Consider the following 27,113-nt stretch of genomic DNA (forward strand, 5'->3'; position numbering starts at 1 on the left):
ATCTCCTTTGGATAAGTGGGGCTACTGTAGTCATTTGAATCAATATCCACAAGCCTGTGATACTTTTTCACAAACTTAACAGTGAAACTTAGCACAGCTAGTGGTTTTACATGCTGGTGAGCATCTAGGGCTGTCAGGTTATATAGGTCACAATAACGTTTATTTTCGGGAATGTCAAAAATCGGGAGCCCTTTAATGTAGTAGTTCACTCAACTATTGTGATCTCCTGAGGTGCCACTAATATCTGCAAATCTTGTAAGAGAACTAGGCTGTGAGAAAGCAAAATGGCAACCTTAATGTACCAAAAAATTTCCTACACAGTAGCCAGCATGCCTTGTGTCCAATTGCAAGACAAGTTCTTGGGCTGGTGTTTAGTGTGTATTGGAATGGGCTCAGCTCCCTTTCTCCAGGACATTTGAAAATAGAAAACAGAAGCTGTGCACGGTGGCTCATGCCTGTAATCGCAGTACTTTGGGAGGCCCAGGCTGAAGGATCGCTTAAGTCCAGGAGCTCTAGGCCAACCTGGATGATGGACATCCCAACACTACCATAAAAAAAAAAAAAAAAACAGGTGTAGTGGCGCTAGGCTAATCCTAGCTACTTGAGAGGCTGGGGCAGGATTGCCTTAGCCCAGGAGTCTGAGGCTGCAATGAGCTATGATTTTGCCACCGTGCTTCAGCCTGGGCCACAGAGCAAGAAGACGCTGTTCAAAACAAGACAGAAGAGTAATAATGGCTGTTTAGGAAAGGGCTGTGTTCCCAAGCTGTGCTGTATTTGGCTTATGGGGGTATTTAATAACTGCATGAATTAGGATGGAGGGCAGTAGCTTGCAAGATGTCGTTAGATCTAGTTTCAAAACCTTAAGGAATATTCTGCTTTAGACCATCTTGGTTTTTGTTTCTCCAGTGATTTTATTTTTGAGACAGAGTTCTCACTCTGTCGCCTAGGCTGGAGTGCAGCGGCACGATCTCAGCTCACTGCAACCTCCACTTAGCAGGTTCAAGCCATTCTTCTGCCTCAGCCTCCGGAATAGCTGGGATTACAGGCGCATATCGCCATACCCGGCTAGTTTTCATATTTTAGTAGAGATGGTGTTTCACCGTGTTGGTCAGGCGGGTCTCAAACTTGCGATCTCACGTGATCTGCCCGCCTGGGCCTCCCAAAGTGCTGGAATTACAAGCGTTGAGTCACAGCGCCGGCCAGCCACAAGTTTACTTTTTTTTTTTTTTTTTTTTGAGATGGAGTCTCGCTCTGTTGCCCAGGCTGGAGTGCAGTGGCATGATCTCTGCTCACTGCAAGCTCCACCTCCTGGGTTCACGCCATTCTCTTGCCTCAGCCTCCCGAGTAGCTGGGACTACAGGCGCCCACCACCACGCCCGGCTAATTTTTTGTATTTTTAGTAGAGACGGTTTCACCGAGTTAACCAGGATGGTCTCCATCTCCTGACTTCGTGATCCACCCACCTTGGCCTCCCAAAGTGCTGGGATTACAGACACAAGCCACTACGCCCAGCACAAGTTTACTTTTTAATAGGCCTGAAGCAAAGGGCTGCAGAATCGCGAGGACTTTAAAAGTGGAGGGTATAGACCAACTGTAGTTGCTGACGTTATGTGCTCAGATTTTCTACCCAGAGAAAAACCGAAATAGAAATGGACTGGTTGTAGGGCCAGGCGCGGTGGCTCACGCCTGTAATCCCAGCACTTTGGGAGGCCAAGTGGGTGATCACAAGGTCAGGAGTTCGAGACCAGCCTGGCCAACATGGTGAAACCCCATCTCTACTAAAAATACAACAATTAGCCAGGCATGGTGGTACGCGCGTGTAATCCCAGCTACTTGGAAGACTGAGGCAGGAGAGTTGTTTGAACCCAGGAGGCGGGGGAGGTTGCAGTGAGCCGAGATCGTGCCACTGCACACCAGCCTGGGAGACAATGAGATGGCATCTCAGAAAAAACAAAAATTGACTGGTTGCAACACTGAGAAAGAAAAAATTGTACGCATGGAAGGGGGAAAATGTTTCCTCATGCAGCCTGTTGACAAGTTTTAGGTTCCTTTCAGTTGAGTTACAGTCTTTTTTTTATTTTTTGAGATGGAGTTGTGCTCTTTCTACCCAGGCTGGAGTGCAGTGGCGCGATCTCGGCTCACCGCAATCTCCGCCTCCCGGGTTCAAGCGATTCTCCTGCCTCAGCCTCCCAAGTAGCTGGGATTGCAGGCATGTGCCACCACCCCAGCTAATTTTGTATTTTTAGTAGAGACGGGCTTTCTCCATGTTGATCAGGCTGGTCTTGAACTCCCGGCCTCACGTGATCCGCCCGCCTCGGCCTCTCAAAGTGTTGGGATTACAGGCGTGAGCTGCCTCGCCCGGTGTGTTATAGTCTTTTAAAGGCCAACTGGCTAGAGAGTTGGTTTGCACTATTCACGGTCCACTGAATGCTGAACACGAATTTCCTAAGAATTCCAGTCTTATGAAGTATTATCACCATCAGAAGTAAGATGCAGCTACCTGGTCAGACTCATCCAGCAGTCCAGGACTTGGCTTCCCTGTGTAAGGTAGTGAAAAACTCCCCAGGTCGGGCGCGGTGGCCACACCTGTAATCCCAGCACTTTGGTAGGCTGAGGCAGGTGCATCACGTGAGGTCAGGAGTTCGAGACTAGCCTGGCCAACATGGCGAAACCCCATCTCTACTAAAAATATAAAAAATTAGCCAGGTGTGGTGGCATGTGCCTGTAGTCCCAGCTACTCAGGAGGCTGAGGCACAAGAATCGCTTGGACCCAGGAGGTGGAGGTTGCAGTGAGCCAAAATTGCACCAGTGCACTCCAGCCTGGGTGACAGAGCAAGACTCTGTCTCAAAAAACAAAAAACAAAGCCACTTTCCAACCAAACTTGGAAAACCATCGAATTCAGCTTCCTGCCTGCAGTGAGTGGATAAATGGCGCCGGGAGTTGAGATGTGAGCACCCTCCTATGCAGAGTTATCTCAGATTACTCTTGGCTTCCAGAAGTAACATTTAGCCATCAAGGCAAATACACATTTTAAAGTGTTAATTAGCTGGCTGGACTGATTGCACCACTGGAGAATTCCTAAAAGATGGGGAAGCCTTGTTAGTTTGATTCCTGGGTTTTTGATGAGCTGCAGTGAGAAGCTGAGGACTTTTTTACTTCTTATTTTACTTTTTAAAGAGATGGTGTCTCACTATGTTGGCCAGGTTGGTCTTGAACTCTTAGGCCTCAAGCAATCCTCCTGCCTCATCAGCCTCCCAGAGTTCTAGGATTACAGGCATGAGCCACAGGGCTTGGTCAGCGTTTTTGCTTCTAAATGATGGATAATAACATTCATTTAACCTCCATTTTATTTTATTTTTAACAGAATCTCGCTCTGTTGCCCAGGCTGGAGTGTAGTGGCATGATCTTAGCTCGCTACAACCTCTGCCTCCCAGGTTCAGGTGATGGCCTGCCTCAGCCTCCCGAGTAGCTGGGACTACAGGCGTGTGCTACCACGCCCAGCTAGTTTTTGTAATTTTTTATTTATTTATTTTTTTGAGATGGAGTTTTGCTCTTGTCATCCAGGCTGGAGTGTAGTAGCGAGACTGGCTTACTGCAACCTCCACCTCCCAGGTTCAAGCGATTCTCCAGCCTCATCCTCCCTAGTAGCTGGGATTACAGGCACCCACCACCACGCCCAGCTAATTTTTTTTTCTTTTTTTTGTAGTTTTAGTAGAGACGGGGTTTCACCATGTTGGCCAGGCTGGTCTCGAACTCCTGACCTTGTGATCCGCCTGCCTCGGCCTCCCAAAGTGCTAGGATTACAGGTGTGAGCCACTACGCCCAGCTGCCCTTTTAATTTTTTTAGTAGAGACAGGATTTCACCATGTTGGCCAGGCTGGTCTTGAACTCCCGACCTCAAGCGATCTGCCCTCCTCGGCCTCCCAAAGTGCTGGGATTACAGGCATGAGCCAACACGCCCAGCCAACCCCCATGTTAAAGAACCTACTATGTGCCAGGTGCTTGTGTTGATGTCTAGACCTCAATAACTCTAATGTGTAAATGTCACATTTTGCCTCTGATTATGAAATCTGGGCATGTTTCACAGAGCCAAGTTGCCTTTGCTTATATGTCAATGCCACTTGGGTGATTTCCCATAGCAGGACAACCCAGCGTTGTCCATGGCTCACCAATTTCACTTTTTTTCCAGTCCATTGTGAGGGAAGTGATTAGTGCAAAGCACAACATGTGGCTTCCTTCAGTAAGAGCACCGGAGCCTGTCTGTTCCAAGTCACTGTCAGTATTTGACCCTTCATCACCTTCCCACCTCCTGGAGGACGCTCCTCCACGAAGTCCTGACACAACCTCCTGTAAACGCAGGATGCCAGGATGGGCTGAATGGCCCGCCATAGACTAGGCAGTGACCAGCACACCTCCCTTGGGCTGAAATAGTGGAGGCTATTTCACCAGGTGTCTTTTCTCCCGTGTGGATGGATGGGCTTTTTAGGGTAAAGCCCTAAAAAGTGGCACGGGCTGAACCAAGCTCAGTCTGAGTAAGAGATGGGCCGGAGAGAGGTCTGGTTCATTCATCTGTAATTTGTAATAATTTATCATAATTTTGGGTGAGGATTTACTTTTCCACAAGTATACGTTCTTTTTTTTTTTTTTGAGATGGAGTTTCGCTCTTGTTGCCCAGGCTGGAGTGCAATGGTGCGATCTCAGCTCACCGCAACCTCCACCTCTTGGGTTCAAGCGATTCTCCTGCCTCAGCCTCCCAAGTAGCTGGGATTACAGGCATGCACCACCATGGGTTACAGGCATGCGCCACCACGCCCGGCTAATTTTTTTGTATTTTTAGTAGAGACGGGCTTTCTCTGGGTTGTTCAGGCTGGTCTTGAACTCCCGGCCTCAGGTGATTCGCCCGCCTTGGCCTCCCAAAGTGCTGGGAGCCACCGCGCCCGGCAGTCGTTAGCTACCGCGCCCAGCAGTCGTTCTTTTTTTAAAAAGCTTTTTTTTTTTTGAGACGGAGTCTCGGAGTCTCGGAGTCTCGCTCTGTCGCCCAGGCTGGAGTGCAGTGGCAGGATGTCGGCTCACGGCAACCTCCGCCTATCGGGTACAAGCGATTCTCCCACCTTAGCCTCCTGAGTAGGTGGGATTACAGGCGCCCGCCACCACGAGCGGCTAATTTTTGTGTTTTTAGTAGAGACGGGGTTTCACCATGTTGTCCAGGCTGGTCTCGAACTCCTGACCTCGTGATCTGTCCACCTCGGCCTCCCAAAGTGCTGGGATTACAGGCGTGAGCCACCGCGCCTGGCCTAGTATACGTTCTTGTAGTGACTAATATCTGGTCTGGGCCAACCACTCCGAGGAGAGAGACAATTTTGGATCAGCCCACATTACACCAACAACGTGCGAGACAAAGAGACTTGAGGGGCTTGGTCGAGGAGGCCCAGCGCGTTAGAGGCGGGAGCCAGGTTGTGGAGGGGCTCAAAGTTAGAGGAGGCGGCCAGCTCCACGGGCTGCACCCGGCTGGGCGACCCGGCAACCTTCAGGGGGCGCTGTTCCCCCCATCCCTGTCCCCAACTGGCCGGCTCCTGAGGGCGCGCGGCGGGGAAGGCCAGAGGACCTGGGCGCAGGCGATGAGCCTCCTGAGCGTCCAACCCCGGGGTGCGGCGCGGTCACGCCCAGCGGGAACCGAAGGCGCCGGAGCCCGGGTGCTGGGCCCAGAATCCCGCGGAATTTTGGGTCCGAGGGAGGCGCTGGGGCGCGGGACCTCGGGCGTGGGTTCCCGGGCACTGGACCGGCGCGGACGGGAGGCGGCGCTGGTCCCGCGGGCCAGCGGGTCTCGGGAGGGGGCGCCCGATCCCGCGTCTCTGGCGCCGCTTCCCGGGAAGTTTCAAGTTTGAAAGTCCTGGCGGAGGGTCTGCGGCTTCCGGGACCGGAGTGGCGGAGAGGAGGGCCCCAAGCGGCCGGAGCGGCGCCATGGAGGAGGGGGCGCCGCGGCAGGTGAACGGCGCGGGAGGGGCGCGCGGGCCCGGGGGGGGTGCGAGGAAGCCTCGGTCATCGCCCCGGAGCCCCGAACCGCGGCCGCTTCCCCCGACCCTCCCCTCACCCGCGCCCCTTCCCTGCCCCTGCCCTGGCCCCGGCCCCGCGACGCCCTCGCAGAGCAGACCTGAGCTCCGGGTTCGGTCGTTCCTGAACCCTGCAGCGTCTCCAAATCAGCCCCCGGCTGACCCGGAGACTGAACCCCAACCAGCCCGTGAGCGAGGACGGCTGAGTCCGCAGCGTGCGCCACCAGGGTGGTCCCCAGAGTGTCCTTAAGTCGGTTCTCCTCGGTGCGGCGCCAAGGCCGACGGGAATTAGCCGGGATAGAAATGGGGGGCACACGGGCCTGGGGGGATTAGAATGTGCGCGCAGCGCGGGGCGCAGTCTGTGCGCGCTTGGCAGTGGCAGGAGTCCTTCCCGGAGCACACGAGGCACGAGGGGAGCGTGGATGAGAGGGGAGCAGCCTCCCCCGCCCCGGGGCGGGAACCTTTGGGTACATAGAGGGTTATAGAATGTGGAGGGGGCCGGGTTTCCTGCCAGAGCTGGCAGTAGGTGCGCGTGGGCCCGGAGGACCGAGGCCGTGTCTGTCTGCTCCTGAGGAGGGAGAGGTGGTGTCCTGTCCCTGAGCCAGTGGTTGGGAGGGGGGCATTTGCGGACAGGAGTGGGTCCCCGCAAAGAGCGGAAAGGAGGTGATGTGTGTGTCCATGTTGGAGTTCCAACCCAGGGCAGACGGGACCATGGGGGTGTTGAGAGGTGAGTGTAGACTCCTTGAGCGCCCAAGCCAGTCCTTTAGGCCGCCTTCAGGGCTGGGGCTCGGTCTGCCCCCTCCCACCCCCTTCCTCTGGAGGTCCCTCCGCCTGTTCCAGACGTAGCTTGTACACATTTTCCGATTTCCTGCGGGGCTCCGCCCTGCAGCGGCAGCTGGGTGACTCAGGACCCCGGTGGCCGGGCCCCCAGCTCCATGGGACCTTTGTTTGCTCCGGTCTTTGGCTCTGGCCCTGTGGCCTAGGGCGGTCAGAGGATTTCCTGAGCCTCGCCCTTGCCCTCTGACAGCTGGGCCAGCAGGTCCCGCTGAAGTCTGGGGTGGGGGGTGTCCCTGAGTCTGGGGTTGCAGCCCCTTCCACTGGGCTCAGGAGAAGATGGAACACAGAGAGGTAAGATGGGGTCCCTGCAACAGCCCGTGTTGCGGGGCATCGTGGGTTACCCGGCCTGAGGTCACCTTTGGCACTGGTTGGTTTGAAATGCTGGCGGCTGGAAAGGAGGTGTTCCTGTTCCTGGCTCCAACCTGGGTGAAGCCGTGAGAGAGCCTTCTACTTCCTCCCGGGAGCTGAGCAGGGGGTGGGCACCGGGAGACCTCCCCAGTTCCTCTCTGTGCCTCTGCTTTGCTACCTGTGGCATTGGGACATGAGGGGAACAAGCCCTGGCTCCCAGGCCCCTGGCTGCCTTCTCATGTGGCTTTGTGTGAACCCCTATTCGGCGTAGCTTTTCTGGCTCCTGGACTCTACTTTGGATCCCAGATGTTGAGAGAGCAGCCTGATTACCCAGGGCTGCCAGGGACAGCTGGGGCCCGAGAGATGGTGGCCCCTCCTCTGTGTCTTGACTGTGGGCAAGTTACTTCACCTCTCTGGGCCTCAGTTTCCTCACTAGAAAATAGGGGTAATAGGCCAGGCGTGGTGGCTCACGCCTGTAATCCCAGCACTTTGGGAGGCCAAGGCGGGTGGATCGCCTGAGGTCTGGAGTTCAAGAACAACCTGACCAACATGGAGAAACCCCGTCCCTACTAAAAATACAAAATTAGCCGGGCTTGGTGGCGTGTGCCTGTAATCCCAGCTACTCAGGAGGCTGGGGCAGGAGAATTGCTTGAACCCGGGAGGCAGAGGTTGTGGTGAACCGAGATTGTGCCATTGCACTCCAGCCTGGGCAACAAGAGCAAAACTCCATCTTAAAAAAATAAAGAAAAAGAAAAAAGAAAATGGGGGTAATGACCGCCGCTACCGGGTGGGGTTGCTGGGAGGAGTGATGTGGTAATATATGCAAAGCTCTTAGAATAGAACCTGGCACCCGTTTACCGTGTGAACTATCCCCCCCGCCCCATCCTTCTCTAACGGGCGGAGGACAGGAGCCTGGCCTAGATGAGTGGCCTCGGAATTTCCATCTGGCTCAGGCCTGAGCTCTAAGGGGAGAGAGGTTTCCCAAACCCTGTGCGTATCAGTCCTGGGTGCTGTCCCTTCCTCCGCCTCCATCTGCAGTGAGCAGAGGCTGCTGGTGGCCGCTGCACCCCATGACTGTTCTCCACCCTCTGCTTTCCACCGGCTCTGCAGCCTGGGCCGAGCCAGTGGCCCCCGGAGGATGAGAAAGAGGTGATCCGCCGGGCCATCCAGAAAGAGCTGAAGATCAAGGAGGGGGTGGAGAACCTGCGGCGCGTGGCCACAGACCGCCGCCACTTGGGCCATGTGCAGCAGCTGCTGCGGTCCTCCAACCGCCGCCTGGAGCAGCTGCATGGCGAGCTGCGGGAGCTGCACGCCCGAATCCTGCTGCCCGGCCCTGGGCCTGGTCCAGCTGGTGAGTGAGGAGCCGAGACCCCCTCACGACAGAAGGCTCTAGGCCGATCTGGCCCCTGGCCTTGGCCCTGGCCACTGTGGCGAGACCACCTCATTTCCTGCATATAGTTCAGTAGGGGGAGGAGGAGAGGCCACAGTGGGGGTCTCGGCTCTGGGTGAGGGACTCCTGTGCTCGATACCCCCGTGCACAGAGCCTGTGGCCTCAGGACCTCGGCCGTGGGCAGAGCAGCTCAGGGCTCGGCACCTCGAGGCTCTCCGGAGGCAGCTGCATGTGGAGCTGAAGGTGAAGCAGGGGGCTGAGAACATGACCCACACGTGCGCCAGTGGCACCCCCAAGGTAAGGCCCCACAGTCTGATGGCAGGGGCACCCTGGCCTCTGATCTGACAGGGAAATGCACCACAGCCATTGAGCTCATAAGGAGACACCATCCCAGCCTGCAGCCTGATGGGGAAAATACAGCCCCAAACCCCAGCTGGGTGAGAAAGGCATGGCTGTAGTCTCTAGTGTGACGGAGAAGGCCTTGCCCTGGTCTAATGGGATCCTAGCCCAGCCCCAGTCCCAACTCCCAGCATGATGTCGGGAACTGGGCCTCAGTCCTTGTCTGACAAGAAGGCTTGGCTGTGGTCCTGATATGATGAGGGAGGCAGGACCTTAGCCTTGATCTAATGGGGGAGGCTTAGCTTAGCCCCTGCCCTGATCTAACGGGAGAGGCTTAGCTTAGCCCCTGCCTTGATCTAATGGGGGAGGCTTAGCTTAGCCCCTGCCCTGATCTGATGGGGGAGGCTTAGCTTAGCCCCTGCCCTGATCTGATGGGGGAGGTTTAGCTTAGCCCCTGCCTGCTCTGATTGGGGAGACATGACCCTAGCCCTGATCTAATGGGGGAGAGTTAGCCCCAGCCCTGATCTGATGGGAGAGGCATGACCCCAGCCCTAATATGAAAGGGGAAACTTGACCCCAGCCCTTGTTGGTCTGATGGAAAAGGCTCCCCTGACCCACCAACTAGTCCAACAAGGGAGGCTTGACTTAGTGTTTGGCCTGCTGAGCGAGGTTTGACTTTAACCCTGTTCTGATGGGGGAGACCCGGCTCCAGTTCCTGGTCTGATGGGGGAAGCTGTGGCCCAGGCCTGGTCTGATGGGCTTGTGCCATGGCTCCATAGGAGAGGAAGCTCCTGGCAGCCGCCCAGCAGATGCTGCGGGACAGCCAGCTGAAGGTGGCCCTGCTGCGGATGAAGATCAGCAGCCTGGAGGCCAGTGGGTCCCCGGAGCCAGGTGAGGCCTTGAGACACAGGGAGGGCGGAGCAGGGAAGAGCAGGGCCTGAGAGCTGCCGTCCTTCCCACAGGGCCTGAGCTGCTGGCGGAGGAGCTACAGCATCGACTGCACGTTGAGGCAGCTGTGGCTGAGGGCGCCAAGAACGTGGTGAAACTGCTCAGTAGCCGGAGAACACAGGACCGCAAGGCACTGGCTGAGGTCAGGCCCTAGCCCTGGCCCTCTCCTAAGGCTGGCTTGTTCTCATACCACCCTCAGCAGGGGTGTGAAGGGAGGGTGGCCGTGTACAAGCAGGACTTCTCTGTTGAGACTTCATGCGGAAGGTGGCTCTGGGTGACCTGGGCTGCTGCCCCCTGCCATATACCCCACGAACCTGGCTCTACATTGTCCCCTCTGCAGGCCCAGGCCCAGCTACAGGAGTCCTCCCAGAAACTGGACCTCCTGCGGCTGGCCTTGGAGCAGCTGCTGGAGCAACTGCCTTGTGCCCACCCTTTGCGCAGCAGAGTGGCCCGAGAGTTGCGGACTGCGGTGCCCGGATACCCCCAGCCTTCAGGGACACCTGTGAAGCCCACCGCCCTGACAGGTAGTCAGAAGTTCCTCCCCCTTCAAAGCTCTCCTTCTTTTTTGGGGGAGACCCGGAAGCACAAATAACTTTGATGAAGAGTTCAAGAGTTCCAATCCTGCCGGGCGCAGTGGCTCACGCTTGTAATCCCAGCACTTTGGGAGGCTGAGGCGGGCGAATCACGAGGTCAGGAGATCGAGACCACGGTGAAACCCCGTCTCTACTAAAAAATACAAAAAATTAGCTGGGCGTGGTGGCGGGCGCCTGTAGTCCCAGCTACTCGGAGAGGCTGAGGCAGGAGAATGGCGTGAACCCGGGAGGCAGAGCTTACAGTGAGCCGAGATGGCACCACTGCACTCCAGCCTGGGTGACAGAGCAAGACTCCGTCTCCAAAAAAAAAAAAAAGAGTTCCAATCCTGCCCCACCACCCACTAGCAGCGTGACCTTGGGAAACTGACATTCCTTCTTCAAACCTCAGTTTATCCATCTGTAAAATGTGGATGATACAGCAGCTACCTCATAGGGTTGCTGTGTTGCACGTGATGTGCTAAGCACAGTGCCTAGCACAGTCAGCACTCGGACAGTGTAGCTTGTATTTACACAGATAACCAGAATAATGCTTAAAGCACTGGTGTTAGGAAGCTCGCAGCCCTGGAAAGCTTGATACCCAGCACTGGGCAGCTTGGACTATTAGAAAGTTTTCTAGGCTGGGCGTGGTGGCTCACGCTGGTAATTCCAGCACTTTGGGAGGCCGAGGTGGGTGGATCATGAGGTCAGGAGTTCCAAGACCAGCCTGGCCAAGATGGTGAAACCCTGTCTCTACTACAAATACAAAAATTAGCTGGGCGTGGTGGTGGGTGCCTGTAATCCTGGTTGCTCAGGAGGCTGAGGCAGAGAACTGCTTGAACCCCGGAGGTGGAGGTTGCAGTGAGCCAAGATTGCGCCACTGCACTCCACCCTGGGCAACAGGGCAAGATGCCGTCTCAAAAAAAAAAAAATGTTTTCTTGGGCCAGGCATGGTGGCTCATGCCTGTAATCCCAGCACTTTGGAAGACTGAGGTGGGCGGATCACCTGAGGTCAGGAGTTCAAGACCAGCCTGGCCAACATAGTGAAATCGTGTCTCTACTAAAAATATAAAAAAGTAGCTGGATGTGGTGGCGCATGCCTGTAGTCTCAGCTACTTGGGAGGCTAAGGCAGGAGAATCGCTTGAACCCAGGAGGCGAGGTTGCAGTAAACTGAGATTACGGCACTGCACTTCAGCCTAGGTAACAGGGCAAGACTCCGTCTCAAAAAATAATAATAATAGTAATAATTTCCTTGGAAAAAAATAATAAAATTAAAATTTCTGGGTGCAGTGGCTCACACCTGTAATCCTAGCACTTTGAGAGGCTGAGGTGGGAAGATTGCTTGAGCTTAGGAGTTTTTTTGAGACCCAGTCTCAAAAAAAAAAAGAAAAAAAGAAAGTTTTCTTGGCTGGGCACGGTGGCTCAAGCCTGTAATTCCAGCACTTTGGGAGGCTGAGGTGGACGGATCACTTGAGCCCAAGATTTCTAGACGAGCCTGGGCAACATAGTGAAACCTCATCTTTAGAAACAAAAAAAATTAGCCGGGCGTGGTGGCGCATGCCTGTAATCCCAGCTACTGGGGAGGCTGAGGCAAGAGAATTGCTTGAACCCGAGAGGCAGAGGTTGCAGTAAGCCAAGATCGCGCTGTTGCACTCCAGCGTGGGTGACACAGCAAAACTCTGTTTCAAGAAAAAGAAAAAAAGAAAAAAAGAGTTTTCTGGTCTGGCACAGAGGCTCACGTGTCACCCAGGCTGGAGTGCAGTGGCGTGATCTCAGCTCACTGCAATCTCCGCCTCCCGGATTCATGCCATTCTCCCGCCTCAGCCTCCCGAGTAGCTGGGACTACAGGCGCCCGCCACCACGCCCGGCTAATTTTCTGTTTTTGTATTTTTAGTAGAGACAAGGTTTTACCGTGTTAGCCAGGATGGTCTCCATCGCCTGACCTTGTGATCTGCCCGCCTCAGCCTCCCAAAGTGCTGGGACAGGTGTGAGCCACCGCGCCCGGCCAAAAAAGTTAATTTTCTTATCTTTTACTGAGATCTGTCTCCCTGTAGCAGCAGCCAAATCGTAATCAACAAATAATCTGAGAGCATGGGCTTTGAAGCTGTGTCCCACAGAGATACAGTGCGAGCTGGAAAGGCCAGTGCCTATCTGCACAGAGCACTGCTACAGGGCCGACTGACCCCATTCCATTGTGAGCAGAGCTGAGAAGAGGAAATGCAGGCTCTGGATGGAGCCCTCTCACCTGGGCTTGGGGAATCGAGGAATGTTTTCTTTTCTTTTATTTTTGAGATGGAGTCTCACCCTGTCGCCCAAACTGGAGTGCAGTGGTGCGATATCAGCTCACTGCAACCTCCGCTTCCTGGGTTCAAGCAATGCTTCTGCCTCAGCTTCCCGAGTAGCTGGGATTATAGGCCCGCCTCACCATGCCTGGCTAATTTTTGTATTATTAGTAGAGACAGAGTTTCGCCATGTTGGCCAGGCTGGTCTCGAACTCCTGACCTCAGGTGATCCATCTGCCTTGGCCTCCCAAAGTGCTGGGATTACAGGCGTGAGCCAACCATGCCCGGCCCAAGGAATGTTTTCTAGAGGAGGTGGTGTCTTGGCCTTGAAGGACTTACACGGGAGTACTTGTGGCCAAGTAGACAAGTTGAGGAACGCAGAAGAAACAGCTTGTTAAAAGGCCTAGAATTCAACTACTCAAGGCCACCCCATATCCAGTCCCCTGGCTAAACACCCCAGATACTTGAGTTGTCTTTTTTTTTGAGACGGAGTTTTGCTCTTATTGCCCAGGCTGGAGTGCAGTGGCGCGATCTTACTGCCGAGGCTGGAGTGCAGTGGTGCAATCTCGGCTCACCGCAACCTCCGCCTCCCGGGTTCAAGCGATTCTCCTGCCTCAGCCTCTCGAATAGCTGGGATTACAGGCATGTGCCACCACACCTGGCTAATTTTTACATTTTTAGTAGAGATGGGATTTCTCCATGTTGGTCAGGCTGGTCTCAAACTTCTGACCTCAGGCGATCCGCCCGTCTTGGCTTCCCAAAGTGCTGGGATTACAGGCGTGAGCCACCTCACCCGGCCTCTTTTTTTTTTTTTTTTTGAGACGGATTCTTGCTCTGTCGCCCAGGCCAGATTGCAGTGGTGCAATTTCGGCTCACTGCAAGCTCCGCCTCCCGGGTTCACGCCATTCTCCTGCCTCGGCCTCCCAAGTAGCTGGGACTAACTACAGGCGCCTGCCACTGTGCCCGGCTAATTTTTTGTATTTGTAGTAGAGATGGGGTTTCACCATGGTCTTGATCTCCTGACCTCGTGATCTGCCCACCTCGGCCTCCCAAAGTCCTGGGATTACAGGTGTGAGCCACCACGCCCGGCCTTTTTTTTTTTTTTTTTTTTTTTTTGGGACAGAGTCTTGCTTTGTCGCCCAGGCTGGAGTGCAGTGGCATAATCTTGACTCACTGCAACCTCCACCTCCCAGGTTCAAGCAATTCTCCTGCCTCACCCTCCCAAGTAGTTGGGATTACAGGCGCCCACCACCAAGCCCGGCTAATATTTGTATTTTTAGTAGAGACGGAGTTTCACCGTGTTGGCCAGGCTGGTCTCGAACTCCTGACCTCAGGTGATCCACCTGCCTCCGCCTCCGAAAGTGCTGGGATTACAGGTGTGAGCCACCACACCCGGCCTCAAGTTTTTTTGTTTTGTTTTGTTTTGTTTTGTTTTGTTTTTTGAGATGGAGTCTTGCTCTGTCACCCAGGCTGGAGTGCAATGGCACAATATTGGCCTACTGCAACCTCTGCCTCCCGGGTTCAAGCGATTCTCCTGCCTCAGCCTTCCAAGTAGCTGGGATTACAGGTGCCCACCATCATGCCCAGCTGGTTTTTGTATTTTTAGTTGGGATGGGGTTTCACCACGTTGGTCAGGCTGGTCTTGAACTCTTGACCTCAGGTGATCTGCCTGCCTCGGTCTCCCAAAGTGTTGGGATTACAGGCGTGAGCCACTGCGCCCGGCCGAGCTGTTCTTTCTAAGCTGATCTTTCTACCATGGACCCCTGCCTTTGTTTACAAGTTCTCTCTGTGTGTAACCCCCAGGCCCAGACTCTCCCTAAATGATACTCTTGGGCCTACTTCATGTCCTCAAAAGCTGCTAGATCCCCACTGCTTTCTCTACCCTTTGAGAGACAAACCTCTAGTGAGGTGACACATGAACTTAGTCCGTTGACAAAACACGTTTCATATCCATTGGGGGAGGTGGGGCAGAGCTGGGACTCACCTCCACTGTTCAGATGGGGAAACTGAGGCCCAGGGAGCAGGTGGGTCCGGACAGGAAGCCAGGCTTCCTGCTCCCTGTCCCAAGCTCTTGTCCTTGCCACAGTGCTCTCCAGGCCCCAGCTCTAGGCAGCATCTCATCATGTGCTGTGGCTCTGTCCACCCTGGCTGAGGTCTGAGGTCTGAGCCTGTCCCTGCCGCTCCAGCATGTGGCGGGGAGAGCCAGTTGCTCTGCCCTGGAAAGAGGTGGCTGCCACAGAGAAGCGTGCAGTCTGGGACAAGGTGGCCCCTCACTTGGGAGTGACCAGGTCGGAGGCCTCCTAGGGTGTCATCGGGGTCCAAGGGCACCCTTTGGGGGGGCTCATGGTGCTTGGGAGCTGCGGGACAGTCAGCAGGCTCCTGTCCAGGCACTCTAGGCCGCCACACTGAGTGAGGTTCCTCAGGTAGCTGCCCCGGCCTCAGGTGGGTACGGTCTGGGTTCAGCCACCTCCTGGAGAGGGTGGCCTTCCTGTGGTCCCAGGACACCTTGGTGGCAGCAGTGGGAAGATGGCATCTGACAATGCCCCCCGCATACCCTCCCCACAGGGACACTGCAGGTCCGCCTTCTGGGCTGTGAACAGTTGCTGACAGCCGTGCCTGGACGCTCCCCAGCGGCTGCACTGGCCAGCAGCCCCTCCGAGGGCTGGCTTCGGACCAGGGCCAAGCACCAGCGTGGCCGAGGCGAGCTTGCCAGTGAGTAGGGAAGGAGCTTCAGGGGGAACAGGAGACCCCTGCTTCAGGCCTGCCCTGAGCCCTGGCTCTGGCCCTGCAGGCGAGGTGCTGGCTGTGCTAAAGGTGGACAACCGCGTCGTGGGGCAGACGGGCTGGGGGCAGGTGGCCAAACAGTCCTGGGACCAGACCTTTGTCATCTCACTGGAACGAGTAAGGCTGGCCTTTGTGTGGTCAGGGGTGACCTTGGGCTGCGGGGTGGAAAGCTGCCCAGGTCGGGGCTCGTTCTGCACCCCACCCTTCAGCCTGGCCTCCCCAATACAGGCCCGTGAGCTGGAGATTGGGGTGCACTGGCGGGACTGGCGGCAGCTATGTGGCGTGGCCTTCCTGAGACTTGAGGACTTCCTGGACAATGCCTGTCACCAACTGTCCCTCAGCCTGGTACCACAGGGACTGCTTTTTGCCCAGGTGCTCACCACCTCCACCCTCTGACTTGGCGGGACCCTGGGGCGTCAGGGCCAGGAAGGCCTTCAAGACCGATGCACTGCATGTAGGTGCAGAGATTGAGGACCAGAGAGGAGGTCTCCAAGAATAAGGACTCCTAGCCACTCTCTCAGGGCTGCATCTGGAGGCCTGGGTCCTTGTCCTGACTGCCCCGCCTCAGGTGTGACCCTGGAAAAGTGCCTCTCCTCCCTGGCCCTGTTTCTCCACTAGTATCAATGAGGACATTGAATCTCTTTCTCTGGATCCTTCTGGCTCTTGCATCTGTTGACCCTGGGGGCGTGGGCTGTAATCCCAGGGGCAGAGGAGGTGCCATGGCAGATGAGGTGGGAGGCGACTGGTCCACAACCCTGCCCCTACCCCTGCAGGTGACCTTCTGCGATCCTGTCATTGAGAGGCGGCCCCGGCTGCAGAGGCAGGAACGCATCTTCTCTAAACGCAGAGGTGTGGAGGGAACAGGGGCTAGTGTGAGGGAGCAGGGCTGGGGTCCCGGGACTAAGCTCCCCCTTTTCTCCCAGGCCAGGACTTCCTGAGGGCTTCGCAGATGAATCTCGGCATGGTAGCCTGGGGGCGCCTCGTCATGAACCTGCTGCCCCCCTGCAGCTCCCCGAGCACAATCAGCCCCCCTAAAGGGTGCCCTCGGACCCCAACAACACCGCGAGAGGCCTCTGACCCTGCCACTCCCAGGTGAGGAGCCCCCTCGCCCTAGACTGCACGCTCCTCTGTGGCGGCTGCCTGACTCCAGATCCAGGCGGTGTCTGTCTGTCTGTCTGCATTGCTCAGCCCCAACCCTCTGTCCGTCTCACTTCGGGTTGATGGGTCCATCCTACCAGCTCTTGCATCTGCCTCTGCTGGGCACTGTGTCTACTTTCTCCCTACAGTAATTTCCTGCCCAAGAAGACCCCCTTGGGCGAAGAGATGACGCCCCCACCCAAGCCCCCACGCCTCTACCTCCCCCAAGAGCCAACATCCGAGGAGACTCCGGTGAGGGGCTGGAGGGACTAGTGGCTCCTAGGGCTGGCTGGTGCTGGCAGGGCCACCCAGCTGTGGGGTGGCAGGCCTGAAGGGAAGGAGAGAAGGAAGCCCAGCCCTGCCCTGAGCTCCTCTGTACTCACAGCGCACCAAACGCCCCCATATGGAGCCTAGGACTCGACGTGGGCCATCTCCACCAGCCTCCCCCACCAGGTACCCCCATCCTGTGCACCTTCATGTTTGAGACGTTCGTCTGCTTGCTCAAACATTTGTGTATCCATTTATACATTACTCCCTGGCTCCCTGGCGGATGCGCTGGCTGGCTCTCGGGGTCTGATTTGCTAAACCCACATTATTGAGCTGCAGCTCTATGCCAGCTTCTAGGAGTCCTTACTGCAGGGCTTTTTCGAGCCCATAGGTCGGGACAGCCCAGGACTGGGCATGGGAGGCTTGGAGTGGCTCTGGGTAGGGACCCAGCCAATGCCCTAAGGGACTTCCTATACCCTCTCTTTCTTTGCAGGAAACCCCCTCGGCTTCAGGACTTCCGCTGCTTAGCTGTGCTGGGCCGGGGACACTTTGGGAAGGTAGTGGGGCTGAAGAGGGTGGTATGGGACAGGATTGGGGGCCTCATCACATGAGCCGGGAGGACCTGATCTGTGGGGGCGATAAAGGCTCCCTGATGCGGCCCACCTGGAGCCCAACCTCTCTCTGGCCCCAGGTCCTCCTGGTCCAGTTCAAGGGAACAGGGAAATACTACGCCATCAAAGCACTGAAGAAGCAGGAGGTGCTCAGCCGGGACGAGATAGAGAGGTGTGTGGGGGTGCCGCAGGGTACCCAGGATGGCTGGCCTGGGCTGTGGCATCCAGAGGGCAGCTGAAGGTTCCTGGGGCTTTGGAGAGGTGACCCGGTGGGGCCAGCCAGCCTGCATTCTCTTTTGGCACCTGCAGTTGTTCACTGTGTTTCCTTGGGCAGGTCCCCTCTTCCCTCTGTCAGTTTGCTCTACTGTAAAATGGGGGCATTGGTGGCTGTGCACGTTCAGAGCCCCTTGTGAGCCCCTGACATATAGAAACCATCACTCTATGGCCAGGTGCGGTAGCTCATGCATGTAATCCCAGCACTTTGGGAGGCCAAGGCAGGCAGATCGCTTGAGTCCAGGAGTTCAAGACCAATCTGAACCACATGGTAAAACCCCATCTATAAAAAATAGCCAGGCATGGTGGCATGCGCCTTTAGTCCCAGCTACTTGGGAGGGTGAGGTGAGAGGATTGCTTAAGCCCAGGAGGTAGAGGTTGTAGTTAGCAGAGATCTCCAGCCTGGGCAACAGAGTGAGACCTCATCTAAAAAAACTAATTAAAAAAAAAAAGAGAGAGAGGCCGGGCAAAGTGGCTCATGCCTGTAATCCCAGCACTTCAGGAGGCCAAGGTGGGAGGATTGCTTGAGCCCAGGAGTTCGAGGCCAGCCTGGGCAACATGGTGAAACCCCCTCTCTACAAAAAATACAAAAATTAGCTGGGCATGATGGTGCACACCCAGCTACTTGTGAAGCTGTGGTGGGAGGATCACTTGAACCTCAGTGGTAGAGGCTGCAGTGAGCCGAGATCGCACCACATCACTCCAGCCTGGGCAACAAAGTGAGACCCTGTCTCAAAAAAATAAAAGGCTGGGCGCACTGGCTCACGCTTGTAATCCCAGCATTCTGGAAGGCCGAAGCAGGTGGATAACTTGAGGCCAAGAGTTCGAGACCAGCCTGGGCAACACGGCGAAAACCCGTGTCTACTAAAAATACAAAAATTAGCTGGGCATGGTGGTGCACTCCTATAATCCCAGCTACTCAGGAAGGAGGCGGAGGCACAAAAATCACTTGAACCCAGGAGACGGAGGCTGCGGTGAGCTGAGATCACACCACTGCACTCCAGCCCAGGCGACAGAGCAAGACTGTGTCTCAAAAAAAAAAACAACGAAAAGAAACCAGCAGTCTACTCGCCTGGCACTTTGGCTGAGGGCCCAGTGAGCCAGGGGTGTTGTGCAGAGCACAGGGCACAACCCAGGGGAAGTTTTCCTTCCCTCTAATACTCTTGCTCTCTCCTGCAGCCTGTACTGCGAGAAACGGATCCTGGAGGCTGTGGGCCGCACAGGGCACCCTTTCCTGCTCTCCCTCCTTGCCTGCTTCCAGACCTCCAGCCATGCCTGCTTTGTGACTGAGTTTGTGCCTGGTGGTGACCTCATGATGCAGATCCACGAGGACGTCTTCCCGGAGCCCCAGGCCTGGTGGGTTCCATCCCTCCTGCCTGCCTCTTCCAGCAAACTTTGCCTGGTTCCCTACACCCACTCTCTCCATCCTGCTTTCTCCAAGTGCCCAGCAGCAGAGGAGCAGGAGTCAGAGGCCTTGGTTTACATCCTGGCACCAACTGACAGCATTTGTGACCCTGGGTATCAGCTTATGAAGCTGTGCATTAGGTTTTTGTTTTTTTTTTTGTTTTTTTTTTTTTTGAGACGGAGTCTGGCTTTTGTTGCCCAGACTGGAGTGCAATGGCGCGATCTCGGCTCACCGCAACCTCCGCCTCCCTGGTTCAAGCCATTCTCCTGCCTCAGCCTCCTGAGTAGCTGGGATTACAGGCATGCACCACCACTCCTGTCTAATTTTGTATTTTTAGTAGAGACGGGGTTTCTCCATGTTGGTCAGGTTGGTCTCTAACTCCTGACCTCAAGGGATCCGCCCACCTTGGCCTCCCAAAGTGCTGAGATTACAGACGTGAGCCACCACACCTGGTGAGTCTCAGATATTTATTTGAAAAATAGGCATGATTGGCCAGGCACCTGTAATCCCAGCACTTTGGAGGCTGAGGCAGGCAGATCACCTGAGGTCAGGAGTTTGTGACCAGCCTGGCCAACATGGTAAAAATCTTGTCTCTACTAAAAATACAAAAATTAGCTGGGCATGGTGGCACATGCCTGTAATCCCAGCTACTTGAGAGGCTCAGGCAGGAGAATCGCTTGAACCCAGGAGGTGGAGGTTGCAGTGAGCCAAGATCCCGCCACTTTACTCCAGTCTGGCAACAGAGAGAGACTCGGTCTAAAAAAAAAAAAAAAAAAAGGCCGGGCACATTGGCTCATGCCTGTAATCCCCGCACTTTGGGAGGCCAAGGCGAGTGGATCATGAGGTCAAGAGATCGAGACTATCCTGGCCAACATGGTGAAACCCCGTCTCTACGAAAACTAAAAAAAAAAAAAAATTAGCTGGGCATGGTGGCACGTGCCTGTAGTCAGTCCCAGCTACTCGGGAGGCTGAGGCAGGAGAATCACTTGAACCCAGGAGGCAGAGGTTGCAGTGAGCTGAGATTGCACCACTGCACTGCAGCCTGGGTGACAGAGCGAGACTCCATCTCAAAAAAAAAAAAAAGAAAAAAAATAGGCATGATGAACATCCACTGCAGGGACCAACACTTGGTCCCTGGCACCATTTAAGGGCCCAGGAAGGGTGAGCTGGAAATGCACAGAAACCTTGGGGCGACCTTGGGACTGCTGGAGCACCCCCACCCTCAGCATGACGCTTGTCCCAGTCTCACTCATCTCTGACTCTGGCCGGGACATCTGGGATCCCCCGGCCATGGCCATCCTGGTGCCTCCCTGCCCTGCCTCCCTGGTGTGTTTCTTGGGCCTGAGTTCTCCCATAACCACCCCTGCAGCTTCTACGTGGCTTGTGTTGTCCTGGGGCTGCAGTTCTTACATGAGAAGAAGATCATTTACAGGTGACTTTTGTCCCAGTGATGCACGGGGTTGGGGGTGGGGGTGGAGGTGGAGTGGGTGAGGACACAGACACTGCCTCCGCCTGCCTGGGCTGCTCCAGGGGCTGTTGCTGTTCCCTGGGTCTAAGCCCCACTCAGTCCCTTTGATTTGCACCTTTGCTCTCAGGGACCTGAAGTTGGATAACCTTCTGCTGGATGCCCAGGGATTCCTGAAGATCGCAGACTTTGGACTCTGCAAGGAAGGTGGGGGCTGCCCATTGGGATCCATATCTCCAGCCTTGTTTACCCAGCCTGGCCAATAGGATGATGGGCACATGGCATGTCCCAGGAAATCTCACCGGCGGATGCCCTGGTTCCACCACCCCAGACCTCACTCCAGGGGACAGCTGGGCACACTGGCCCTTTCTTCCTAGTCCTAGAGGGTCGTAGCCCCAGCCTGCACCTGGCCTGAGGGAGAGCCTGTGGTCAGGGCTGGGAGAGGAGACTGAGTTCCGCCTTGTGTTTCTTTTCTTTCCTTTCCCTTTCTTTCTCTCCTTCCTTCCTTCCTTTCTTTTCTTTCTTTCTTTTCTTCCTTCCTTCCTTCTTTTTTTCTTTCTTTCTCTTTTCTTCCTTTCTTTCTTTTTTTTTTTTTTTTTTGACGGAGTCTTGCTGTGCCACCCAGGATGCAATGCAGTGGCACAATCTCGGCTCACTGCAGCCTCCACCTACTGGGTTCAAGTGATTCTCCTGCCTCAGCCTCCCAAGTAGCTGGGACTACAGGCGAGCACCACCACACCTGGCTAATTTTTGTATTTTTTTAGTAGAGACAGGGTTTCACCATATTAGCCAGATGGTCTCGATCTCCTGACCTCATGAACCACCTGCCTTGGCCACCCAATGTGCTGGGATTACAGGCATGAGCCACTGCGCCCAGCTTCTTTTTTTTTGGGGATGGAGTCTTGCCCTGTCGCCCAGGCTGGAGTGCAATGGCGCAATCTCGGCTCACTGCAACCTCTACCTCCGAGGTTCAAGAGATTCTCCTACCTCAGCTTCCCGAGTACCTGCGATTACAGGCGCACGCCACCATACTCAGCTTATTTTTTTGTATCTTTAGTAGAGACGGGGTTTCACCATGTTGGCCAGGCTGGTCTCGAACTCCTGACCTCATGCTCTGCCCGCCTCGGCCTCCCAAAGTGCTGAGATTACAAGTGTGAGCCACTGCACCCAGCCAAGTTCTGCCTTCTGTGACCTTAGCCTGTGAGCTTGGCTCCACATGCAGTCAAATGGCGTCATAACCATTCCTACTTCCTTGGGTACAGGGCAGGGCTTGGCACAGGCTCAGCTCCCTGGCATCATAAGGCTTGGCTGTTGAGGTTATTGTGAATAGGCCACACCAAGCAGCTATTGGTGTGCCTGTTGGTTTGCAGGGATCGGCTTCGGGGACCGGACTAGCACCTTCTGTGGCACCCCGGAGTTCCTGGCTCCCGAGGTGCTGACCCAGGAGGCGTACACACGGGCTGTGGACTGGTGGGGGCTGGGTGTGCTGCTCTACGAGATGCTGGTGGGCGAGGTGAGTGCTGGAGCATGTTTCCTGGGCCTCTGGGTTGGGGTGGGGTGGCCCGTGCATCCTGTTGAGCTCCCATCTCCACAGTGCCCATTCCCAGGGGACACAGAGGAAGAGGTGTTTGACTGCATCGTTAACATGGACGCCCCCTACCCCGGCTTTCTGTCGTTGCAAGGGCTTGAGCTCATTCAGAAGGTAAGCACTGCAGGGTCTGGGGCTGGGCTGGATGGCTGCTCAAGGCCCATGTGCCCTCTGTCGTGGGACAGCAGACCCCCTGCCACCCATCCTTAGAGCGCTCTGGGCCAGCGTGCTTGGGGCCTGTGGATGATGGCAGCGCCTGGGGCTGAATGCCCTAAGTGAGCGCCTGTCCTATCGCCCAGCTCCTCCAGAAGTGCCCGGAGAAGCGCCTCGGGGCGGGTGAGCAGGATGCCGAGGAGATCAAGGTCCAGCCATTCTTCAGGGTGAGCCGCTGGGGTGGCGGTGGTCCCCTGTGCCTGGCAGGGTAGGTGGCATGGAGTGACCCCTGGAGCTGCTGTTCCTGCCGTCTCAGGCGCCTCTCCTTTGCCCTCAGACCACCAACTGGCAAGCCCTGCTCGCTCGCACCATCCAGCCCCCCTTCGTGCCTACCCTCTGTGGCCCTGCGGATCTGCGCTACTTTGAGGGCGAATTCACAGGGCTGCTGCCTGCCCTGACCCCACCTGCGCCCCACAGCCTCCTCACTGCCCGCCAACAGGCCGCCTTCCGGGACTTCGACTTTGTGTCAGAGCGATTCCTGGAACCCTGAGGGCATCTCCTGGCACCTCTGTCCCCTTCCCCCACAGACTGTTAGAGCCTCTGCTCACCGACCTGTGTGCCCTGCCTGGAGGTCCAGGCCTGGCTGGGTACTTATGAGCCCTTGGGACTCGAGGTGGCAGCCACGGGGCCACTGTTGTGGGCTTTGCTCAGTGTCACTGGGCAAAGTGTGTCCCTTCCCCCTCCAGCTCACCCTCCTCTACCTCCCAGCGAAACCTGGCCCAGAAAGGGTGCCGCAGCAAGGAGTGATATGGTTTGTCTTTTTAAGACTGGACTTGCTTTATATTAAATTTGTAAAAGTGTGCACTGGCAGCAGCCTGGGCGGGGCTGGGGTGGAGCCCGGGGTCTGCTTGGGCCTGAGCCGCCCACAGGTCCTTTTCTTCCCCTTCTTCCTTGGAAGGCAGAACTGCCCACCAAGGCAGGGATCTGTCTGACTTGAAGCTCCGTTCTGGGACCTGGGAGGAGTGGGCAGGAGTGAGGGCCCCAGGCCCTCCGAGGGCTGACCCCAGCCGGGGACAGGCCCCGTGGTTTTCAGGCACAAGATGGTAGCCCGGCCTCCAGCAACCCTAAACAGCTGGGCTGCTGCCCTCTTCCTCCTCCTCAGCCCAGAGGGTCTCCCAGGACCCCGAGGGCCATCCACAGAAGAAGTGGGCCAGGTTGCGGGTCAGGCCTCGGTCGAAGGGGTTGCTGGGGCGCTGGCGGAGATAGGCGATGCGGTGTGAGGAGATGAATTCCCAGGTGGTGGTGTTGCTGGCCACCAGGTAGAGGTGCGAGGCGAGGAGCAGGCTGGCCACCAACGAGAAGAGGGACAGCAGCAGGAAGGTGGCGAAAAGGAGCCCGCTGGACCGCAGCCACAGCCCCCAGGGCTGGAAGAAGCGGAGGCCTGACCTGCGGTGCAGGGGACAGGGCCTGGTGCTGGGGGAGGGCAGGGGAGCCCTTCCCTCCCCGTGCCAGGGCCCTGGGAGTCCTGGCTCTGTCCACCCGTGGGAGCATTCATCCCACCCTCCCCCTACGCCCGGGCAGCAGCACCCACCATGCCAGGTACAGGCCCCACAGAAGCACCACCAGCTGCAGCGCCAGGTAGACCACAAAGAGTGGGTGGTTGCGCTCTCCCACACAGTTCTCCATCCAGGGGCAGTGGTGGTCGTAGCGGCGGACACAACGGCGGCACTCACGGCAGTGCCGAGCTCTCAGGGGCTGCTGTGGGCATGGAGAGTGGAGGCTCAGTGCCAGCCCCGCTGTGGGCCCGCCACTGAGGGGAGGAATCAGGGCCTGATTCTGGAAGGCCTTCTTGGAGGAGGGGTGAGGCCCGGGCACTGGGGCAGGAGGAGGTCGAGGAGTCTCAGCTTTGGCCCAACCTCTCCCATGGGTGTCCCTGCATCACTCACCAGCACCAGGCAGTATCTGCAGCGCCGAAGAGGGATGGCTGGAGGAACCATGGCTGTCTGCTCCTCTTTGAGCGCCTCCTGGAATGAGGCGTGGGGTGTAAGGCAGGGTCCTCTTGGGAGACAGGTGGCATTGGCGGGCAGCTCCCCGAGGGGCCGGCTCAGCTCTGGGTGTGGAGTTTGGGACCCATCCCATGCAGAATGGAGGTATGGAGTGTGGCGGAGCACCCCAGACTGAGGGCGGCTGTGTGATGTTTGCAAGTCTCTTCCTTCTCTGGGCCCCAGCAGTTTCCTCACTACTGTAGATGGGGCTCTAGGGCTGGCAAGAGGATTCACTGAACTGCCCCCACAAGAGTCTGCAGCACAGAGCCTGGCATGGAGACTGGTGCTGGTTGTTGAGTCCCTGTTGGTGAGAGTAGGGGCCCCTGGTTACCTGAGGCTGGGGCTGCACATTCACGTAGCCAGGGTCCATGAGTGACACAGCAAGGTAGAGCAGCAGGGAGCCCAGCACCAGGAGCAGGAAGGTGAGGGGCAGGAGCAGCTGCCCCTGCTCCTCCCATTGCCGCAGCTCTGGAGAGGCCGGAGAGCACAGTGAGGCCCAGCACAGTGAGGCTGGGCAGGGTAGAACAGGAGTGGGTGGGGCTGGGGTGCAGTTGGAGGTGGGGAAGTGTGTTCCTGGCTGAGCAGAGGCCTGGAGATGTTGGTTCCATGAGTGGTTGTGTGTGGCCAGCAGTTCATCTGCACTTTATCTGCAGGGTCAGAGGGAACCATGAAAGGTTATACAGCCAGATCTGTTTTGGAAAACCTCATTGCTAAAGAAATGGATCAGGGGAAGCCTGGGGGCAGAGAATCTGGCCAGGAGGAAGAAGAGGGTAGCTACAAAGGCCTGGCAGGAAGTGAGGGAGGAAGGAATGGACAGAGGGGGCTGCTGGGTGAAGGGAGCCAGACCTGACTGGATGTGGGAGAGAGGGAGGAGGGGTCCAGCGTCTCTGGCTCTGCAATGGGGAGAGACTGGCTAGGTCTGAAATGCCTGAGAGAGATACAGTGGGGAGGGTGCAGCTGGCAGGCTCAGATGCTGCAGAGGGGGATAGGGAAGGGTCCAGCGGGCTTCAGCCCATGGAAGTGACAGGATTTTGGGGAGGTAGGGTGCAGGGCAAGGAATGAGGGGGCATGAGACCACCACACAGCAGAGTGTAGACAAATCCTGTGTCCCTTGGTTGTAGGGGGGAGCAGAGAAGAAAGGGTGGGTTTTGAGGGGGTTCGTTTTCTGATAGGGAGACCTGAGAAAGTTTTTAGGCTAAAGGGTGAAGGTGGTGGAGGAGGTCTGAGGTCTTGGGAGGAAAGCCAGAAGGGGCCCCAGTCCAGAAACTGAGGCTGGACCGCCATGGAAGGAGGGCTGGGGGCTGCTGTGGGGGACAGTGGGGGAGGCTGCCCGTGGCAGGTGAGGCGCTGGGTAGGGGGGCTACTAAGAGGAAGGAGGGAAATGGGGGTGGGTGGGTGAATCTGTGGGAAGATGGGAGACAGGCCGCACCCCATGGGGTGTTCTCTTGCCTAAGGGTTTGCCTGGACTTGGGCAGCTAGTGGCCATGGGGGTGTGGAGGGTGTCGGTGTGGGCAAAATGCCAATCCTTGTATCTAGTTGAGCCTCCTAATCGTATGGATGGGAAGATTTGGGGTCAGTTCCTGGGAAGGATCATGTGGGTCCCAGGACCAGGGGACATGGGGCTCAAGTCGGTCCTTGGATCTGGTGGGCACCGGCTGGGTCCTGGGATGGACAGGGCATTTGGCAATGATCAGGAAGATGCTGGGATTAATTAGGGATCAACGGGGTATCAGGCGGAGAGCAGGTGGCTCTTGGAATGATAGATGGGGAGAGGGCTTCAGGAGCTGGCGAAGATCGGGCCAATCCCAGGATCTCCAGGGATTAGGCGGGAGATCCAGTGAGACCAGAACGTCTGGGGAACCACGCGGGATCGGGTGGGTCCGGGGTCGCTCGGGGTCCGGCTCACCGGTATCGTGCAGGAACAGCACCAGCGTGATTCCCCAGGTCAGCACGGTGTGCCCGGTCCGCACCAGGACCCCAGGGCTGAGTAGCGCCCAGGGCGCCATCGCCTCGGCCTGGGGCCCCACCCGGAAGAAGCGCCCAGAGGGGCGGGCCCTTCGAGGGAGGGGAACGCGGCCGCCCGGGGATTGGTGGATCCAGGCGCTGGGCGGGGCCAGACTGGGCCCGGGAGGCTGCCTATTGAATGGCAGCTGCGGCCGAGTGGACCCTCCAGCCAACAGGTGCCTGAAGAGGCTGAGGGCTGGGCCGGCGCGCGCGCAGCTGGTAACTCTGGTAACTCCCCCAACTCCAGCCCCACCTGCCAGGTAACTTTCGAAACCACAGGAGCGCGCGCGCACCTCCCCCGCGCTCCCCTGTGCCCGCCCCCGCATCCTCGCGCATGCGCGTAGCTCTCTGGGCGCTTCAAAGATCCAGCGGCTTGCTGTGAGTCCGGGAGGTAAAATTGTACCCATTTCAAAGATGTGATGACTAAAGTCTCGAGAGGGCCAGGGCTCGCCGAAGGTTGCTCTGCGGTGACAGCTTTACCTCCTTGCTATGTATTCTCAGATATTGCAAACGGACGAGAGAAAAGTGGAGGTACGTGGTGCACATTCTGACTATGGGTGGTCCAACTTAGGCGGGAGTCAGAAATCCCAGCACTGCCCCTTCCTACCTGTGTGAC

The 27,113-nt window shown here is 56.7% G+C and overlaps 2 protein-coding genes across 6 annotated transcripts; one reads left to right on the forward strand and one right to left on the reverse strand.

Annotated features, from left to right (window-relative positions):
- The first annotated feature begins 5,549 nt into the window (after window positions 1-5,549).
- Window positions 5,550-23,311, forward strand: PKN3 (protein kinase N3). 3 transcript variants are annotated; one of them, XM_003264214.4, is made up of 22 exons: window positions 5,550-5,986; window positions 8,347-8,587; window positions 8,778-8,923; window positions 9,745-9,856; window positions 9,928-10,055; window positions 10,254-10,437; window positions 15,331-15,477; window positions 15,557-15,666; window positions 15,778-15,921; window positions 16,323-16,398; window positions 16,473-16,641; window positions 16,836-16,938; window positions 17,072-17,139; window positions 17,447-17,510; window positions 17,645-17,736; window positions 19,017-19,193; window positions 20,612-20,674; window positions 20,838-20,914; window positions 22,078-22,220; window positions 22,302-22,409; window positions 22,595-22,675; window positions 22,786-23,311. In XM_003264214.4, the coding sequence occupies exons 1-22, from the start codon at window positions 5,963-5,965 to the stop codon at window positions 22,996-22,998; spliced, it is 2,670 nt and encodes an 889-aa protein (XP_003264262.1). In that variant the 5' UTR covers window positions 5,550-5,962; the 3' UTR covers window positions 22,999-23,311. The 3 variants fall into 3 exon arrangements, with proteins under 3 accessions (XP_003264262.1, XP_030673812.1, XP_030673811.1); XM_030817952.1 differs by having other exon boundaries at window positions 22,595-22,631; XM_030817951.1 differs by lacking the exon at window positions 5,550-5,986 and adding an exon at window positions 6,112-7,179.
- On the reverse strand, window positions 23,261-26,558 carry ZDHHC12 (zinc finger DHHC-type containing 12). Of its 3 annotated transcripts, none has more exons than XM_030817956.1 (5): window positions 26,400-26,558; window positions 24,825-24,961; window positions 24,395-24,472; window positions 24,040-24,203; window positions 23,261-23,894 (listed from the first exon to the last, which is right to left on the reverse strand). In XM_030817956.1, the coding sequence occupies exons 1-5, from the start codon at window positions 26,497-26,499 to the stop codon at window positions 23,573-23,575; spliced, it is 801 nt and encodes a 266-aa protein (XP_030673816.1). In that variant the 5' UTR covers window positions 26,500-26,558; the 3' UTR covers window positions 23,261-23,572. The 3 variants fall into 3 exon arrangements, with proteins under 3 accessions (XP_030673816.1, XP_030673817.1, XP_030673815.1); XM_030817957.1 differs by having other exon boundaries at window positions 23,261-23,872; window positions 24,040-24,206; XM_030817955.1 differs by having other exon boundaries at window positions 24,040-24,206.
- Between the last annotated feature and the right edge of the window lie 555 nt (window positions 26,559-27,113).

The sequence above is a fragment of the Nomascus leucogenys genome, chromosome 8, assembly GCF_006542625.1.
Source record: "Nomascus leucogenys isolate Asia chromosome 8, Asia_NLE_v1, whole genome shotgun sequence".
NCBI lineage: Eukaryota > Metazoa > Chordata > Mammalia > Primates > Hylobatidae > Nomascus > Nomascus leucogenys.

Excerpts from the sequence above, each read along its gene's own strand:
- ZDHHC12 (XM_030817955.1), bottom strand. The coding sequence starts at position 26,499 with ATGGCGCCCTGGGCGCTACTCAGCCCTGGGGTCCTGGTGCGGACCGGG. Across the intron at positions 24,962-26,399 it reads GCTGTTCCTGCACGATACCG|AGCTGCGGCAATGGGAGGAG; the intron begins GTGAGCCGGACC and ends CGGCCTCTCCAG. Across the intron at positions 24,473-24,824 it reads ATGTGCAGCCCCAGCCTCAG|GAGGCGCTCAAAGAGGAGCA; the intron begins GTAACCAGGGGC and ends GCCTCATTCCAG.
- PKN3 (XM_003264214.4), top strand. The coding sequence starts at position 5,963 with ATGGAGGAGGGGGCGCCGCGGCAG. Across the intron at positions 15,922-16,322 it reads AGGGACTGCTTTTTGCCCAG|GTGACCTTCTGCGATCCTGT; the intron begins GTGCTCACCACC and ends CTACCCCTGCAG. Across the intron at positions 16,642-16,835 it reads TCTGACCCTGCCACTCCCAG|TAATTTCCTGCCCAAGAAGA; the intron begins GTGAGGAGCCCC and ends TTCTCCCTACAG.